Genomic DNA, 17,243 nt, shown 5'->3' with positions numbered 1-17,243 from the left:
AAAATAAATAAATGAGGTAGCTTTAGATGTGTTAAAATGGAAAAAAAAAAAAAGGCCAGTTTTGGTGGCTTACACCTGTAATCTCAGCTACTTGTGAGGCTAAAGCAAGAGAGTTCCAGCCTAAGTATCTTGGCAAGACTCTGTCTCAAAAAAAATAAATAAATAAAAAGGCCTGGGATGTAGATTAGTGGTAAAGTGCCCCTGGGTTAAATCCCCAATAGTTAAAAGAAAAAAAAGGGAAAAAAATTAAAATATTTTATTAAATGAAAACAGTGAAGTGCAGAGCAAGTAAGTAGGTCATGATCCATTTTCTGTAAAGATCAAAATACAATTCATATGGCATATGCATTTTTTTCTTGAGTGGAAAAAAAAACCCTATTAATAGTGGCTGCCTGTAGAGAAAGAAGACAAAGGATTCTTTATTTACTTTACTTGTACTTTTCTGTACAGCACAAATTTTCTAAATTTATGAAAATTTATTTTCTCTTTATGTCAACAGATAACAAATGTCATCTGATTTCATTGTTTCCCTATTTTGTCCTTCTTTGTCTACAAAATAAATTTAACAAATATATTATTTAATAACAAAACTTTTAAGGATGGAGATGTGGCTCAGTGCTTACCTAATATGCATGAGCCCCTGGGTTCAATCACCAGTACCACAAAAAATTAAAAAATAATAAAACTTTTAGGTGTCTCTCACACACTAATTTTAAAACAATTAAAATTGATGATAAACTCTTCCTCTAGGTTTTAAAAATGGTTATTTTTTCCTGTCTGTAACACATAAATCCAAAAATCCACAGTTGCTTAAAATTTGTTCTCCTAAAATGAGACAATTCTGGACTGAACTGTATCTCTACAAAAGTCTTAAGCTGAAGCCCTTACTTCCAATGTGACTATACGTGGACACAGGGACTTTAAAAAGTTAATTAAAGTTAAGTTGAGGTCATATGGGTGGGCCCCTAATCTAATAACACTGGTGTACTCATAAATAGAAAAAGGTACACCAGGGATACACTCATGCACACGGAGAAAAGGTCAAGTGAGGACACAGCAAGGAAAGAGCCATCTGCAAATCAAGGAGACCGACTCAGGAGAAGCCAATTCCGCCATCACTTTATTTTGGACTTAACAGATTTCTGAAATGTGAGAAAATAATTTCTGTTGTTTAAGCCATTCAATTTGTGGTATTTTGTTATGACAGCTCTAGTAGATTAACATAGCTACAAATAGATAAACTGGAAAATATCAGAAAAATTTGATTTTTTAAAAACTGACCAGGAGTAGCTTCAGTCAAGAGAAAAATAATAAAGTGCTATATTAAAAAAAGAAAAAGTGCTATAGTAAGATACTCTATTCATCAGAGACCTAGAATAATACCTAAAAAATGATAGTATTAAAGTTCAGATTTACAATCAGAATACCTTTTGAAATATAGCTGTAGCATCCATTAAGAGACACTTTCTCAAACTTAAAAAACGGGTAAAGAACAAAAGAACCAGGCATGGTGGAACACACCTGTAATCCCAGTGATTTGGGAGGCTGAGAATAGAGGATTACAAGTTCAAGGCCAACCTACGCATCTTAGCAAGACCTTCAACAGTTCAGTGAGACCCTGCCCCAAGATAGAAAAAAAAAAAAAAAAATGACTGGGGAAGTAACTCAGTAATAAAGCACCCCTGAGTTCAATCCCCAGTACCAAAAAAGAAAAAAGGAACAAATTATTCTACTAAGTTTAAAATTTTAGTAACCTTAATATGTACAATACAATATTACAATAAGATTTAAAATTTCATGAAGAAATCAACCAGCATACTTAGATTTAAACTAAAGATGATGCTAACCTCAAAGGTTTATTTTAACATGTCAGAAATAAATTAATTTAAAATCTAAAATGAAATAACAGAAAACCAAATAAGACATTAAGAAAATAAAATTCAGTTTTGCATAAAATATTTTAAACACACTAAATAAAACTATATACTTAAAACAAATAGTTTTATTTACCCCCTTCAAAGGGAGATCCCAGCGTTCTGAGCTTCTGACTTTGGACAGTGGTGACTGAACATGAACATCCTCTGGTTTTACATTTAACATCTTTCTTATCTGAAACTAGGATGAGAAAATAATCAGTTTAATTAAAATATAAGAATTAAATCAGTTAGCAGAACCATTATGCTATCCTGCATTAATATTTTGCTAAGAGTTTTGAAGTTTTATATTCAAGCTTCATTTATAGGCAATTTAAATATAATATCGTAAAAAATTCTCATTGAGCATAAAGGTAAAGAAGTGAAGAATCACAACAGTTTCCTACTATTTTCTTGCCGACAGTCTCTTCCCCTTCTAACCTTTCAAATGCAAGCTAGAGTTCTCTAATACATAATTCTAATTATGGCTGCAATGCTTACAATACAACCATGGCAATCCATTTTTTTATAAATAAAACTCTTTACATGTTAGGTTCTTTCACATCATCCACACAAAAAAATTCTATAGCACAACATTTTGGAGTCACTAAACCCTCTTCAGATGTCATATTATATCTCTAGATGTTTTTGTATATTGTTCCCTCAGTCTGTAAGGCCTTTCCTTCTATTTCTCCCTTGTAAAATACTCCAGAGTGTTCTCAAAATTATTCTCTTACCTGCATAAGCATAACCCTCACACAAAAGCATTCCTTTCTCTGGGTATAAGTATTTAGCCCTTTTGATACACTTACATTAAAATATTCATATTACACATATCATATTGAAGTTATTTGTCAATACATCTGCCTTCCCCTCCAGACTGTAGAGCTCTTCAAGGACAAGGTCCTAATTTACTTTTGTTATCTCTAAAGTATGTGGCTCACATTAAGAAGAATAAGTAAATGAATGCATGAATTGTAACTACAAGTTTGAATGCTTAAACATCTAACTTTGGTATTAAAATAAATGATGATTACGCTTCAAGTTCTATCTACAAAATATAACAGGCCAGGGTGTAGCTCAGTGGTTCAGAATATGCTCAACATATGCAAGGCCATGGGTTTGATCCCCAGCACCCCCCACAACAAAAGCATTATATTAACTACTAGTAACCAGTAAGAATCCATAAATATTTCTATGAAAAGAAAACCTAAGTTAAGAAGATACAATAAATATGAAGAAAATATATCTCAACTTGTATTTTACTAGCTTCTTAGGTAAAATTGATCTTCCTGGATACCAGTAACTTATTTATTGCTATTCTGTGGGTATCTCTTGGGCTGGGGTTGTGGTTCAGTGGTGGAGCTCTTCCCTGGCATGTGTGAGGCACTGAGTTCGATTCTCAGCACCACATGTAGATAAATGAATAAAACGAAGGTCTATCAACATCTAAAAAAATTCAAAAAAATTAAAAGGTATCCCTTTATAATTCTTCATCTGCAAAAGATAATATCATCTCTGAAACAATCATTGGTCTTATATTGCTAACTAGGAAACAACAGCTGCTTTCTCGGGGAAAGGCAAGGGATTCAGGCTATTCAAACCCATGGATGTTTTGTAAGCAGGTTATCTAGTGTAATGTTATTGTCTGAATCTGGAATTTCCCCCAACATGTTGAAGACTTGATCCCCAGCTTGTTTATGTACATTTGTGCTTGCTTACTTGCTTCCCGATACATACATAATCTTCTTTCATAAACTGAAACTTCTGAAACTATGAGCCTAAATAAATCTTTTCACCTTTAAGATGATTTCCACAGTTATTTTGTCACAGCAAGGCAAAGCTGACACACACAGTTTGCACTGGATTCTGTGACACACTGTCTTTTCCAAAGATGGCCACACCAGTATTCCCTACCCAACATGCTCTTCTCACAACATGACTCAGGCAGTCCTCCAACATCAAAACTATGTTTCTTCCCCCTTGAATCTGGGCAGACTTGTGATTTCCAAGACTAGTTATAAAAAGGAATTTAGTTTTAGCTTGGCTCCAATGTGCTTATGTACTTCCCTCCCTCCCTCCACCTCTCAGTATACACAATTTGGGAGACCGGAGCCAAAGGTAAGAAATTGGATACCTTGAAGCCACTAAGCATGAAGATGCTACAAAGGGATAAAGATTCACCAAAATGTTTGAGTCTTCCTATAAGTACCAAAAACAAGTGAATGAACAAGTCTTCAAGATGATTCCAGGCCTACAACTGGTTAAAAAAGAAAAATTTTAAGGTGGTATATATGTATAATACAATATGTAATATAATAATACCGAATCTTTAAAAAAAAAAAAAATTCTGCCATTTGTGACTACATGAATGAACCTGGAGAATATTACGTTAGTTGAAATAAGCCAGACATTGAAGGACAAACACTATATGATACCACTTACATGAGAATCTAAAATAGTCAAACTCACAGAAGCAGCAAGTAGAATGGTAGCTGCCAGAAGTTGTGGGTAGAAGGAAACAGAGAGTATTAATCAAAGGGTACAAAGTTTCAGTTATATAAGATGAATAAGTCCTAGAGAACTACTGTACAGCATAATGCTTACAGTTAACCATAGTGTAAAACATACTAAACATTTTGCTAAGGGGGTAGATTTATGTTAAGGGTTAACACAAAAACTATTAATAGTAAAAGAAATGAAAGAAAGAAGAAACTTTTGGAGGGGATGTTTATAGCACAGAATGTAATGATGGGGGCTGGGGAAATAGCTCAGTTGGTAGAGTGCTTGCCTTGTAAGCACAAGGCCCTGGGTTTGATCCCCACCACCCAAAAAAAAAAAAAAGAATGTGATGGGTGTATTCTTATCTCCAAGCTCATCAAGAGGTACGATATGTCCAGTTTTTTTCATGTTAATCATACTTCAATAAATTGATTTTTAAAAAAAAAAGAAAATGTGAAACATACATAATATATACTTAACTATGATTACCTCTGAGATGTGAGATAAGAAATGATTTTTATTTTTACATTTGTGTTCTACTTTCCAATATATTCTTTTAAATGGGACCACCATGCAAATATTTAGGGAAAGAGAAAAATTAAACATTCAAAGCTACAGAATAATCTCTGCTGCAGCTTTATGGTGAATAAATTATAGGTCTAGATTTTTCATTCCAATATTATGTGTGTGAGGCAAACAAAATTTCAGCTTCAATTGCTCTATTGTTGATTTTTCCTATACTCACTTTTTCTTAATGATTAACTGATCTAAATTGTTATATGCACATACAAATATGTAACAAATCCATTATAATTATGACAGACCAATTTTTTAAAAAGCAAATTCCTACTACCTCCAAAAAAGCAAAATAATTAGGAGTCTTTTGCAACAATATGATCTATTCTTAGACATTTTATTTTATTTGTTTTTATATTCCATTGCATATATTTCATTTGGGGTCTTGGGGTTTGAACCCTGGGTCTTGTGCATGCTAAGCACACATTCTACCCTGGCCCTTAGTCAAATTTTAATCATGGTTTCAACTATTATACCACCAACAAAGATTTTAAGCTATCAATGATCGTACAAAACTTAAAATTCCAATACAACAATTAGCACAGCTTATAATTCAAAACATTAAAAAAAAAAAACCTCAAAAACAATAATAGGATTTCAATGATACTTGCATATAATGGAAATAATGGAATATGATGTAGTCACTAAAAATGTTTACCACATGTTGGGCACAGTGGCACATGCCATGGCACACGCCTATAATCCCAGAGGCTCAGGAGGCTGAGGCAGGATTCTAAATTCAAAACCAGCCTCAGCAACTTGGCAAGGACATAAACAACTTAGTGAGACCTGTCTCAAAATTTAAAATATCAAAATAGGGCTGGAGATGTGCCTGAGAGGTTAAGCACATCCAATTCAATCCTCAGTACCCAAAACCAAAAACAAACAAAAAAAAGTTTACCACTGTTTCCCTAGTACTTAGTATAATTTGTCCAATACATATTAACTACCCAGTAAATACTAAGCAATGTTTTAAATAAATTTGACTTTGGAAAAATGATGTCTACACATATAGCTAAACAGAAAAAGTAGATTAAATGCAGTATTGGGTGGTTTTCTACTTTTAATATTTATTTACTGCACTGACAGATGAACTAGAATATCAAAGTATTAATTCTAGTTGTGTCCGAGTAGTCTTTTTATTTAATTGAATTTTCTAATAAAATCCATAAAAAACAAGAATTGCCTAATAAAAAAGAAAAGTAAAACTAATTTTGCCTTAAAAATACTTTTAATTTCTTAAAAACTCAAAGTGTTACAGTGTCTTCTATTTCCACCAAAGTTCTCCTTTCAGTAAGTTAGTTATACTGTCTTAAGATAAAAGGTAATAATATAAACTACTACCAAGAATTTAATATGCTAGTTTATAAGACAGTCTATATTTTTTAAATGTATTGGTATGACTTGATATGTATATTATGGTTGAAAAAGTAAGTTTTTTATTCTTCAATAAAAAGAACCAGGGCTCCTTGGGAAATCAGCTAATTCCAAGAATGGGTAGGGAAAATACAAGACAAGCTTCTTGTAGTGCCAGAGAGTAAGGAAAGGTAACAACCCTGCTGACCCTGGGAGCATATCAAAAGAGCACAGAAACCAACATGAAACTCATTATTATGATTTTTTTTTTTTTCTTTTTTAAGACATAAGGTCTCTCTGTGTTTTGCAGGCTGGCCTCAAACTTCTAGACTCAACCAATCATCCCAGTAGCTGGGACTACAGGTACACACCATTGCTCCTGGCTTCAGTATTATGTAAACAGCAGAACTTCGAGTGAACTGTATGAATGACATAAAACCCTAAAACAAAGCACTTTTTTGCTACAAATATTAAGAATAGTAATAGTCAACACAGAGGTATTTAAAACTGGGTACTAGAGTTTAGATGTGTTTTTTCCTACCAAAAATCAAGCTAAAATTTGATTACCAATATAAAGGTGTTGGGAAGCAGAACCTTTAAGAGCTAATTAGGTCATGGGACCTTCACCCTTATGAACAGATTAAGATCTTTATCTTATCAAGAGACTATGTTAGTTCACTTAAGACTGGATTGGTTTTCAAGAAAGCAGGTAGTTATAAAGTCAGACTGGTCCATGGAGTCTCTCATACACATGCCTTTTTTCAGTTCACTTATTTTGCTTTCAGCTGTGATCTGAAGCTATGCAAGGCCCTCATCAGAAGCTAAGCAGGTACCAATGGCTTCCCAGCTCTCAGAACCATGAATCAAAATACATTTTGTTTTTTTTGAATGGCCAGTCTTAGGTATTCTTTTATAGTAACAGAAAACAGAATGAGCTATTGGATACGACAGTAGTTACGGCAATGTAAAATTTTCTTTTCTACTTACCTCAATCACTCTACTTAAGCTAAATCCAAAATCTTAAATGGCGAAACCACACCCTACAAATCTTAAGCCAAAGAAGAAAGAGTACCAAAGATATACTCTCTATATGGTCTACTAAGTCTCTTAATTCCGTCTCATTACTCCACGATCCTCCTTTATGAGTTCTACCACCTTTGTTAAATGTTTCAACTGTAAAAACATAAAAAGGTTCTAAACATCTCCATACATAAGTGCTTCAGAAAAAGTCATTATAATATACATCAAGTTATTACTGCATTTAAGTCATAAAATTCTAGAGAAAAAAAGATTATGTTTCTTTATAGGGATGAATTAAAAAAAAAAAAACACTGGACATAGGCAGAAACTTCATTTTGCTTATTTTATAACTCTTGGTTTATACCTAAGAAAGAAATAAATGGGGAAAAATGAGGTTTAAAAGAACAGTAATTAGTAATTTTGAGTACAGGTCATGAATGCAACTCTTCTACATCTACATTATTATTAATGAATGAACGTGAGGCATGCTAATATATTCAGTCATCAATGAAATGTTGAGTTAGGTTTTATATAAAATTGAAAATGTAAAACTGATGGACTGGGGTTGTAGCTCATTGGTAGATCCCTTGCTAGCATATGTGAGGCACTGGGTTCGATCCTCAGCACCATATAAAAATAAATAAAATAAAGGTCTGTCAATAACTAAAAAATATATATTAAAAAAAAATGTAAAACTGAAATGTATACTGGTCACTTGTAATGGTTTTTTAAAAACTACTCAGTTATTCAGAATACCATTTTCCTCAAAATACTCCTCCAGTTTTACAGTATTTTCTTAAATTTTTATTTTAAAAAAATTGCAAAACACTTTCAATTTCAGTAACTCCAAGAACAATGAATAGGTTACAAGTAAAATTAAGGCATACCTCATGTAAATCAGAAGATGAAGACTTTTTTCTTTTTCCTTCTGTGACAATCTCTACAAAAATAAAAAAATGGTAAAAATTATTATTTGATATGAAAATTAGATTTAAAAAATTAGTGGAAGGATCCTTTTACATCTATCCCTCATTCTAAATTAACTTCTCATTAGATTCAGAACTTACACTGATACATTTTATGGAAGCTGAAGGGCTAGGCATAAAGATTTTAAAAATTACAAGTTTTAAAAGAGTAGCAGTTTCTCACAAAAATACCTCCAGTAAATAATATATGTATGGTGACAACAGAAAAAAAGAAGAAAAGTAGACTAAGAATTAAACAAGAGTTCCCTGGCAAAAGACCCACACCCTGTGGTAGAATTATCTTACTAAACAAATTCTAATGAAGTGGGGTGGGTATTTAGAAGTTGGCAATATTCCACAAAAACATTTTCAGTTCTACTACATATCTAAGCATACTGTGTAACTGGGAACGATTTGACTCTTTATTCAAAAACATTTCTCAGACTTCCTATGGATTTCTTTCTTACAAATTCTTTCATTCAATCAGCAAATATTTACTGGATGTTGATCACGTGCCTGTCATTGTGCTATGTAGAGTTTAGTTCAGTGAGCCAATTAGACACAATCCAAGATTTCTTAGAAATTATTAATCAGATTTCATAATAAAAATAAATGGCAGAGAGTTGGGATTGTGACTCAGTGGCAGAGTGCTTGACTAGCATGTGTGAGGTACTGGATTCAATTCTCAGCAACATATGTAAATAAGTAAATAAAATAAAGGTCCATTAACAACTAAAAAATATATATATTTAAAAATAAATAAAATAAGTAAATGGCAGAGATTCACATCTATGTAGTCATCTATTTATGACATTATGACTACAATTCAGTGGAAAAGGAATGATTTTTTTTCAATAAATGATACTGAAACAAATCAATAACCAAATGAGGATGGACAACTTTGACCTCTACCTGACACCACTGGTTAAAAATTAATTTGAAGTGGATCACACATTTAAATACTAAATATTATTTAAAAATGAATAATAAATGAAAAAATATATAAAACTGTTTCATTAAAAAGAAGAATTTATCCCCAGTACCACAAAAAAAGTTTATGTTCATCAAAATTCATCATTAAGAGAGTGAAAGGCAGGCCTCAAACCAGAAGATTATTTATATTAAATATATTTGTCATAACTAGAATATATAAAAAACTCCTGAGGTTATAGTTCAGTTGGTAAAGCATGCGCTTTGCATGATTAAGGCACTGGATTTGATTCCTACCATCAAAAAAAAAAAAAAAAAAAAAAAACTCCTAAAAGCAAATGCATGATAACCCAATCTTCAACCTGGAAAAGTATTAAATAGGTGCTTCACAAAAAATAATTTTCAAATGGTCAATAAACATACAAAGAAACATACAAAGAGGTACTCAGTTCACATTAGGGAAATGCAAATAAAAATGGCTCTTGAAATAGGTAAGATTTTAAAGAAAGACAATGCAAAGTATTGATGAAAGATTGGTACAATATACTGCTGATAAGAGGGCAAACTGGCAATGAGTACATCTGCTTTGCCAGTATCCATTACACACCTACCTACTTGACATCCAACAATTAGACTTTTAGATAAATAACCAAGCAAATAAGAATATTCAAGTTATCTTTGTTCTTAATAGCCAAAAATTAGAAGCCAAATATTCATCAACAAAAGCATGTATAAACATATTTATGCAAAGGAAACTACACAGTAAAACAATGAATTACTGCTAAGCACAATATGGATTCATCTCAATAATATTACAAAGACATGGTCAAAGAAAACCATATGCAGAAAAGTATATGATTCTATTTATGTGAAACTGAAGAACAGCTAAAACAAACGTATGGTGAAACTAGTTAGAATAGTGGGGGGGGGTTATACAGAGAGAGAAGGAATGCTAACTGGAAAGATATACCACAGTAAGTCTTCTGAGATGTTGGGAATATTCCATATTTTGATCTACACGATAGTTACATAGGTATTTTGATCTAGGTGATAGTTACATAGGTATATGTATTCAAGTATAAAAATTCATCCAACTATACACTAAGGAAATGTGCACTATAATGTATGTAATACCTCAACTTAAAAAAACAATAATTAGAATTAATGGACTACAGTTTATCCAGAAATCTATGTAGCTGAAATATTTTCTTCTAAGTTCATAATATGCAACATTAGTTTCACCATGTGCATTTCCTAAGCAAACAGTGATATAAAAACTGATTTTAACCTGTATACTTAAGTTTTTGATAGCCCATTAAGCACCCGAGTTAATAATTTCAATAAAGTAGTACTCTTAGGTAGACTATCAAAATAAATTAATTTTTTAGGGCTGAGGGTATACCCAGTGGTAGACTGCCTGCTTAGCATTGGTTAGGCCCCAAGTTCAATCCCCAGCATAACAAAAAATAATAAAAACTTTTAAAATAAATGATAAGAGTCTTTCCTTGTAGAAATTCACTTTCTAGTCAATTTTAACAAAGTACATACCATTTTTTAAAGGTGAACTAGTTGCTTAAATTGCAATTTATGGTTTACTATCTCTGAACTAACAGAGTTTAAAGTATTTCTATCCTGTTTATCCTTTAGTTAATACTATTGTGACTTGCCAATTTTTGGGGGGGAAGGGAGAGTTATACTTGAGTTGTTCCATCTTACATGTGATGTGCCTCTACTTGAACTGTCTGATACAGCATATTGCTTAAAAGTACAGATTTAAAAGTCAAAAACCTAAGTGTGTATCTTGACTTATTTGCTACAACTTCTCTGAACCTCAGTTTTTCATTGGCAAAACATGATAGTCATCTTTTGACCTGTTAAATGATAGTTTATATTAAAGTATTTTGCATTTTATCTATAATTAAAACAAAATTAATGGTAACTATTACTAAAATACTTTACATTAAAATGTCTCTCTTTAAGAAACCACAATATGTTAGCATTAGCACACACGAAAGACTAATTCTTTTCATTCTAAATGTATGAGTCAAAAATTAAAAGCATGACATCTCCCAAGTACATTGTGTAATCACTCATAAACATTTGAAATAATAGTAATTATCATGACAGACAATATGCTAAGTGCCTTGTACAAATTATTTTATTTAATTCTTACAAAAGTAGTATGATATCTGTAATGGTATTATCTCTACTTTATAAATTAAGAAATTCAGGTTTGAGGGATCCAAACAAATTATCTAAAGTCTTCATAATAATTCACCATGGGTCTGATTCCAAAGGAGGTACACTTAGTACACTCTGGGCATATCAGATGCTAGGGTGTTATAAGTTGAAGGAGACAGACCCTCTAACTCAGTTGTGTAGATCAGCAGATATTAGACAAATAAGCAAACTAGAATAGATGGAATCTGATAAACATCCTATAAGAAGCACAAAGATCCAAGAAATTTCAGAAATAGGTCTACTTTTTTTCAAGTCTGAGTTAACTGGGAGACAGTTTTTGGAAAGGTACAAGGGAACTTGTACCTTGAGCTTTGAAAAATAAAGAAATCCTATGCAGAATCAGGTGAAAGGACATTTAAGGGCCAAGTGCAACCTAGGAGAGAGTTATGAATACAAGCACACACAAAGCAGATTGAGACAGCCCACACTGCCAAACTCCAGAACTATGGAAGACCCAGATTATAGTAATCCACCAGGGATTTAAGACAACATCATTATAACAAAGTTTCAGTCTAGATATTTGGACTTTATTCAGTTTTATTCATAATCCATCCCCTGTTAAAATGCTCCTCTACTCTACTTTTGAATCTTTTGTCTTCCAACAACAGGCCTGGGAATCACATTCATCACTCTCCATTCCAATTACCTTGCTCTCCTCTCTTACGACGTAATCCAACTCTTTTTGTTATGGTTTGGATGTGAGGTGTCCCCCAAAAGCTCATGTGTGAAACAATGCAAGAAGGTTTGGAGGAGAAATGATTGGGTCATGGCCTTAAACTAATCAGTAAATTAATCCCTAATGGGATTACCTGAGTGGTAACTGGAGGCAGGTAGGGTGTGGCTGGAGAAAGTGGTTCACTGGGGGCATGGCTATGGGGTATATATTTTGTATCTGGAGAGTGGAGACTGACTCTGCTTCCTAATCAACACGTGAGCTGCTTCCCTCTGCCACACCCTTCCGCCATGCTGTTCTGCCTTACCTCAAGCCACCAGGAATGGAGTCCACTTTCTGTGTACTATGACCTCTGAAACTGTGAGCCCTCAAATATACTTTTCCTCCTCTACAGTTGTTCTGGTTGGATCTTTTAGTCCCAGCAGCGAAATAGCTGACCAACACCTCTCATCTACGTTTCTCCATCTCTCCCTTAGTCCACTAAAATCCTTTTCAAAGTTGTACAATCTCCTTAGATTCTGAATATTTTCCTTGAACACCTCCTCCATCTAGGTTAACTCAATCCAAATCAACCCACACAAATTTTTATGAACCCAGAAATAGAAATTAACAATATCCTTCCCCCACTACCACTACTTCCAATTAACATTATAATTTTATTACAATAATTCCTTTTAAATGCCCATAAATTTCTCCATGTATGTATAATATTTCAAAATACATTCTACTGTCATGTATATCTAAAAAGAATATCTTTTTAAAAATAAAAAATTCCTATAAATTTCAAGGGCAGGGGAGAGGGGGAACAGGAAGTTCTACAAGAGGTCCAAAATCACAGAGCAGAGGGATTAATTCTGGTTTTTCTACAGCACAGTGGGATAACTATTGATTATAACAAGCTATATTTCAAAATGATTAGAAGAGTATGATATTCCTAACAAAAAAAATGATTCAAGTTTGAAGTGATAGAAATGCTGATTTGATAATTATACATCATATACATGTACTAAATTACCATAATGTGCCTCATAAAGATGTATAAATGTCTCCAAAAATTAAATAAAATTCCCATAAATTGGATATATTCCCTCACCCATACTTGTGACTGCTATTTGCAAAATCCAAGATCCTCTCTAAAGTTCCTATCATACTATAATTCTTGGTTCATAGTTTTCTGCTTTGTCATTAAAATCTACTTTCATTCTGAAACACTAACATATCCCTGAATGAAACAATGGATTTATCTCTGTTTACTCCAATAAACTTCTATATATCCCCATTTCATCAATATACATTCACAAGTGAATTTAAGGAAAAGAGGTTCTCAAATGCGAACCTCTCATTATACAACATTCTGTCCTTTGGTCCATGAATTCCTCACTCTCACTGAACACATTCTTTGTCCCCACATCCTGTCATAACCTTTAACCTTAAGTAAAACTAACTTCATTTTCCCCCCAAATTCTTGTTCCTGTACTGCTTAGCATTAATGAAGTCACCGAGTTGTAGTAACTATAAACTTACACTTAAAGACTTCAAAATTACTTGGTTATTCCTTTATTCATCCCTAACTGATCTCCTGAGTTTCCAAAACTATTTTAAAAGTCACTCTTTCTCAAAAGATACCTTGTAAATGCCATGACTGCAATATCCTTAACTTCTCAAATTGTATCTATCTTTATGGATCCTTCCTCCTTTCACCATATCTCACCCAATCTGTTATTTGACTCCACCCTATTTCTTCTGGACCCTCAGTGCATCAATTATCTCCTATCTGATGTATCTTTAAACTGTCCCTCTCTAGTTACCTCTTTCCTACTCCCTATCAACTTAATTAAAATCTATAATATTCTTCAAAAAAGAATACTTTCTCCTCATTTCTATTCACATTTGTTCTAAATGTCCTTCCTTCCCACCTATTTTCTGCTTTGGTATGCTGTGATTATCAGTTACATGAGTTAGAAGGTACTTATTTTGTGTTTAGACTAAATCAGCTGGAATTTGGTTTCCGCTACTTGGAACCAAAAGAGTTCTAAGCAATACACTACATGAACCTAAGAAGTTCTTCCTTGTTTAGGAGAAATAAATGCAGTGAAGCCTAGCACCGTCTCATAGACAAAACTTTAAAATGTGTGTTTTCTTTACTTTTCTGTCTTTCTACTGCCACACTTCTTTCTATTCTTCCCGTGTTATTAATCAAATCCCTCTTTCTTAGCTGGGCAGGGTGACCCACATCTAGAATGTCAGGACAAGGCAGGAGGATCACAAGTCAGAAGCCAGTCTGGGCAATTTAGGGAGACCTGCCTCAAAATAGAATAAAATAAAAAAGACTAGGGCTGTAGCTCAGTGATAGAGCACCAGCCTCACATGCACAAAGCCTTGAGTTCAATCCACAGTACAGCAACAAAAAATTTTAAATTAATAATTCCTCTGTGAATTTATGAATTGTGATGACCATAAATGCCACTGTCTTTCAGTTCCAGTTAGCAATAAATTCTCATGAATCAGCAACTACATGCATATATTCATTACACAGAATCTCTTTCAACCAACTGAGCATATTTTATTACTGAGAATTTATATGGGAAAATTAAAATGCATCATTAGGAAAAGCAGCAGTGTTCTTTAAAATTAATGTTCACATTATAAAGGTAGACACATACTGGAGAACACCTAGGTAATATTAGATTTGGAAATGGTTCCTATACAATACTTTTCAGAAAGAAGAGTTGCAAAAGGGAAGTCATTAGAAAAAAAATCTGCAGATATAACATAAATGTCAATGTATTTTAAGGATTAGCTGCTTAATTCTCAAAGTTAGTTTTCCATTACTACTTTCATCAAAAAAAAAAAAAACTATAACAAATGAATCTAAGTATAATCAGGTAAAAAGGGGACAGGATTTGCTGGACACCAAAGCTACTGTTTTGCTCTACACCAAATGTAGTAAGCCAAGATGAAATGCATTTACTTTAAAAAATAAAGTAGGTATGATTAAGCCTAAAGTTCTGTTAAGAAACACACAAATGACACCAAATAAACACTAATGTGTTGGTTTTACTTGAAAATTTGAGGGGGTGAGATATTAAAACAAAAACTGATCTACTGGAAGCATATACATACAATATAAACCTACAGTTACATCAGACATACACTTTCAAAGGCAAAGAATAACATCCCTAGAACACACAAAAAAAGTGGTTAACATTATATAAGAAAAGAAATCTCAGTGTTTCACTGGTCTCAGGCAATATCCCCAAAGATCTCTGTTCATTCTCCTTTACAGTTAAGGTCAAAAAAAGTTTGAGATGCTCAGCCACAAGGTACTCCTACATAAATCTGTAATTGTTAACTCCAAATCTACAAAACTAAAGGGCACAAAAAAATTTTAAATGAAGTAAATGGTCCATCAGATGTTAGTTTATGAACTAGACTGTGTACTATCACTCTTCTAAATCTACAGAACTTAACACAAGAATTTGAGGTACCCTTAATGGATGACATGTTTGACAAAAATCTGTTGACTGGAGCTCTACTTCACATCTTACAAACACTGTTGTGTTGCCACAACATAACACACAAAATTTAAAATAATTGTTTAAACCTTAGAGCTATTTCAAAAACAAAAATACAGTGAGAATGGAGCTGGGTTTGTGGTTCAAAGGTAGAGGGCTCACATAGCACGTGGGAGGTACTGGTTTGATCCTCAGCACCACATAAAAATAAATAAATAAAGGTACTGTGTCCATCTACAATTTTTTAAAAAATACAGTGAGATTAAAAACATAATTGCCAGGTGTGGTGGTGCATGCCTGTGACCCCAGCTATTCCGGAGGCTGAGGTAGGAGGATCCCAAGTTCAAAGTCAGCCTCAGCAATTTGGGGAGACCCGGTCTCAAAATAAAAAGTGGCTGTGGATGTAGCTAATTGATAAAGCACCCCAGGTTCAATACCAGTACACACACAAACACCACACACACACACACACACACACACACACACACACACGCTGGCCTTCAGATCTTTTGTTTGACTTTCGAATCACTTTTGGGAAATGCCAGAGGCTGAAAAAGAAACAGGCTATTAAGCAAGTCTACTCAGAAGAAAGAGACACAATAAGACATTTATTTGAGGAACGAAGTGGCAATTATCAAGCCCCGCCTTTCCTTCTGTGCAGCCGCTTCTACCTGCCAGCGGGAAGAGGGGAGGAGAGGTAAAAAGCAAGAATCAAAGGAATGGAGAAAAGTGGCACCGAGAAGCTGGAAATGAAACTGGCACATTGGAGGAATTACGAGGAAGGCGTGGCAGAGGAGCGGCAAGCCAACTGGGAAGATCCGTGGGCCGATGAGCCTCAAGGAGAGTGAGTGTTCGCAGGAGAAGGGGAAAAAAATCAAAGGGGCGTTGGGACGAAGAGCGGCCGAGGCTGGGATGACAGCTAGGACTGCGACTCCGACTCGAGGGGCGGGAGCGACGCCGGAGCCTTCCATTGTGCGCGCCCCCGCCTCCCCCTCCCCCTCACCCTCCAGCTCGGGTCCGCAGCACAACGCCCGGCGCCTCCCAGGTAGGAGACGGTATGTTCAGCCCTCCTCCGGCCCTTTCTCACCGGATGAAGATCGCCGTCGCCCGAGCTTCCTCCTGTCCATTTTCTCCTCCTCCTGCTGGAGTCGCAGTTGCAGGCGCTGTCACCTCAAGACCCCTCCGGCTTGGGGGAGGGGCAGGGGAGACAGAAAGCGAGGAAAGTGAGGACCGCGCTTGCGCAAGAGCCGTGGCCGGCCCTCCGACCGGAAATTGGCCGCCCCTCCCACCTCTACCCGGAAATCGCTTCCTGGGTCTTGTTTTCTTTGCGGTCTGCCATGGCTCGTCGTTATTTACTGATGCATTTTTCATAATATCCACACCTAAGGGAAAGCGAGACTGGCTCCGCAGTTTTATCCTGGGGTCTTAAAGTGCTTTGTTAACTTTGACGATTAGGTTGACAGATATTAAGGGGGAAACATTAGGAATTCCTCCAATTTACTAGATCTTGTGAGGTGGTCGCAGAAATCTGAAGATAAAATTTCACCCTTTG

The 17,243-nt window shown here is 34.5% G+C and overlaps 1 protein-coding gene across 6 annotated transcripts in view; it reads right to left on the bottom strand.

Annotated features, from left to right (window-relative positions):
- The window catches only part of Senp7 (SUMO specific peptidase 7), a 123,533-nt gene extending 106,579 nt beyond the window's left edge, over window positions 1-16,954 (bottom strand). For 2 of the 6 annotated variants that reach the window (XM_047564078.1, XM_047564079.1), the window contains exons 1-3: window positions 16,779-16,947; window positions 8,255-8,307; window positions 2,011-2,115 (exon numbers count right to left, since the gene is read on the bottom strand). In XM_047564078.1, coding sequence (XP_047420034.1) covers window positions 2,011-2,115; window positions 8,255-8,307; window positions 16,779-16,818 — 198 coding nt within the window. In that variant the 5' untranslated portion in view covers window positions 16,819-16,947. Of the gene's footprint in view, window positions 1-2,010; window positions 2,116-8,254; window positions 8,308-16,778 lie in introns of all 6 variants that reach the window. The other 4 variants (XR_007110191.1, XM_047564076.1, XM_047564081.1 and 1 more) reach the window with 4 other exon arrangements.
- Between the last annotated feature and the right edge of the window lie 289 nt (window positions 16,955-17,243).

Source organism: Sciurus carolinensis, chromosome 9, assembly GCF_902686445.1.
Source record: "Sciurus carolinensis chromosome 9, mSciCar1.2, whole genome shotgun sequence".
Taxonomy (NCBI): domain Eukaryota; kingdom Metazoa; phylum Chordata; class Mammalia; order Rodentia; family Sciuridae; genus Sciurus; species Sciurus carolinensis.
Note: the sequence above shows the minus strand (reverse complement) of the source record. Positions and strands in the feature narration are given on the sequence as shown.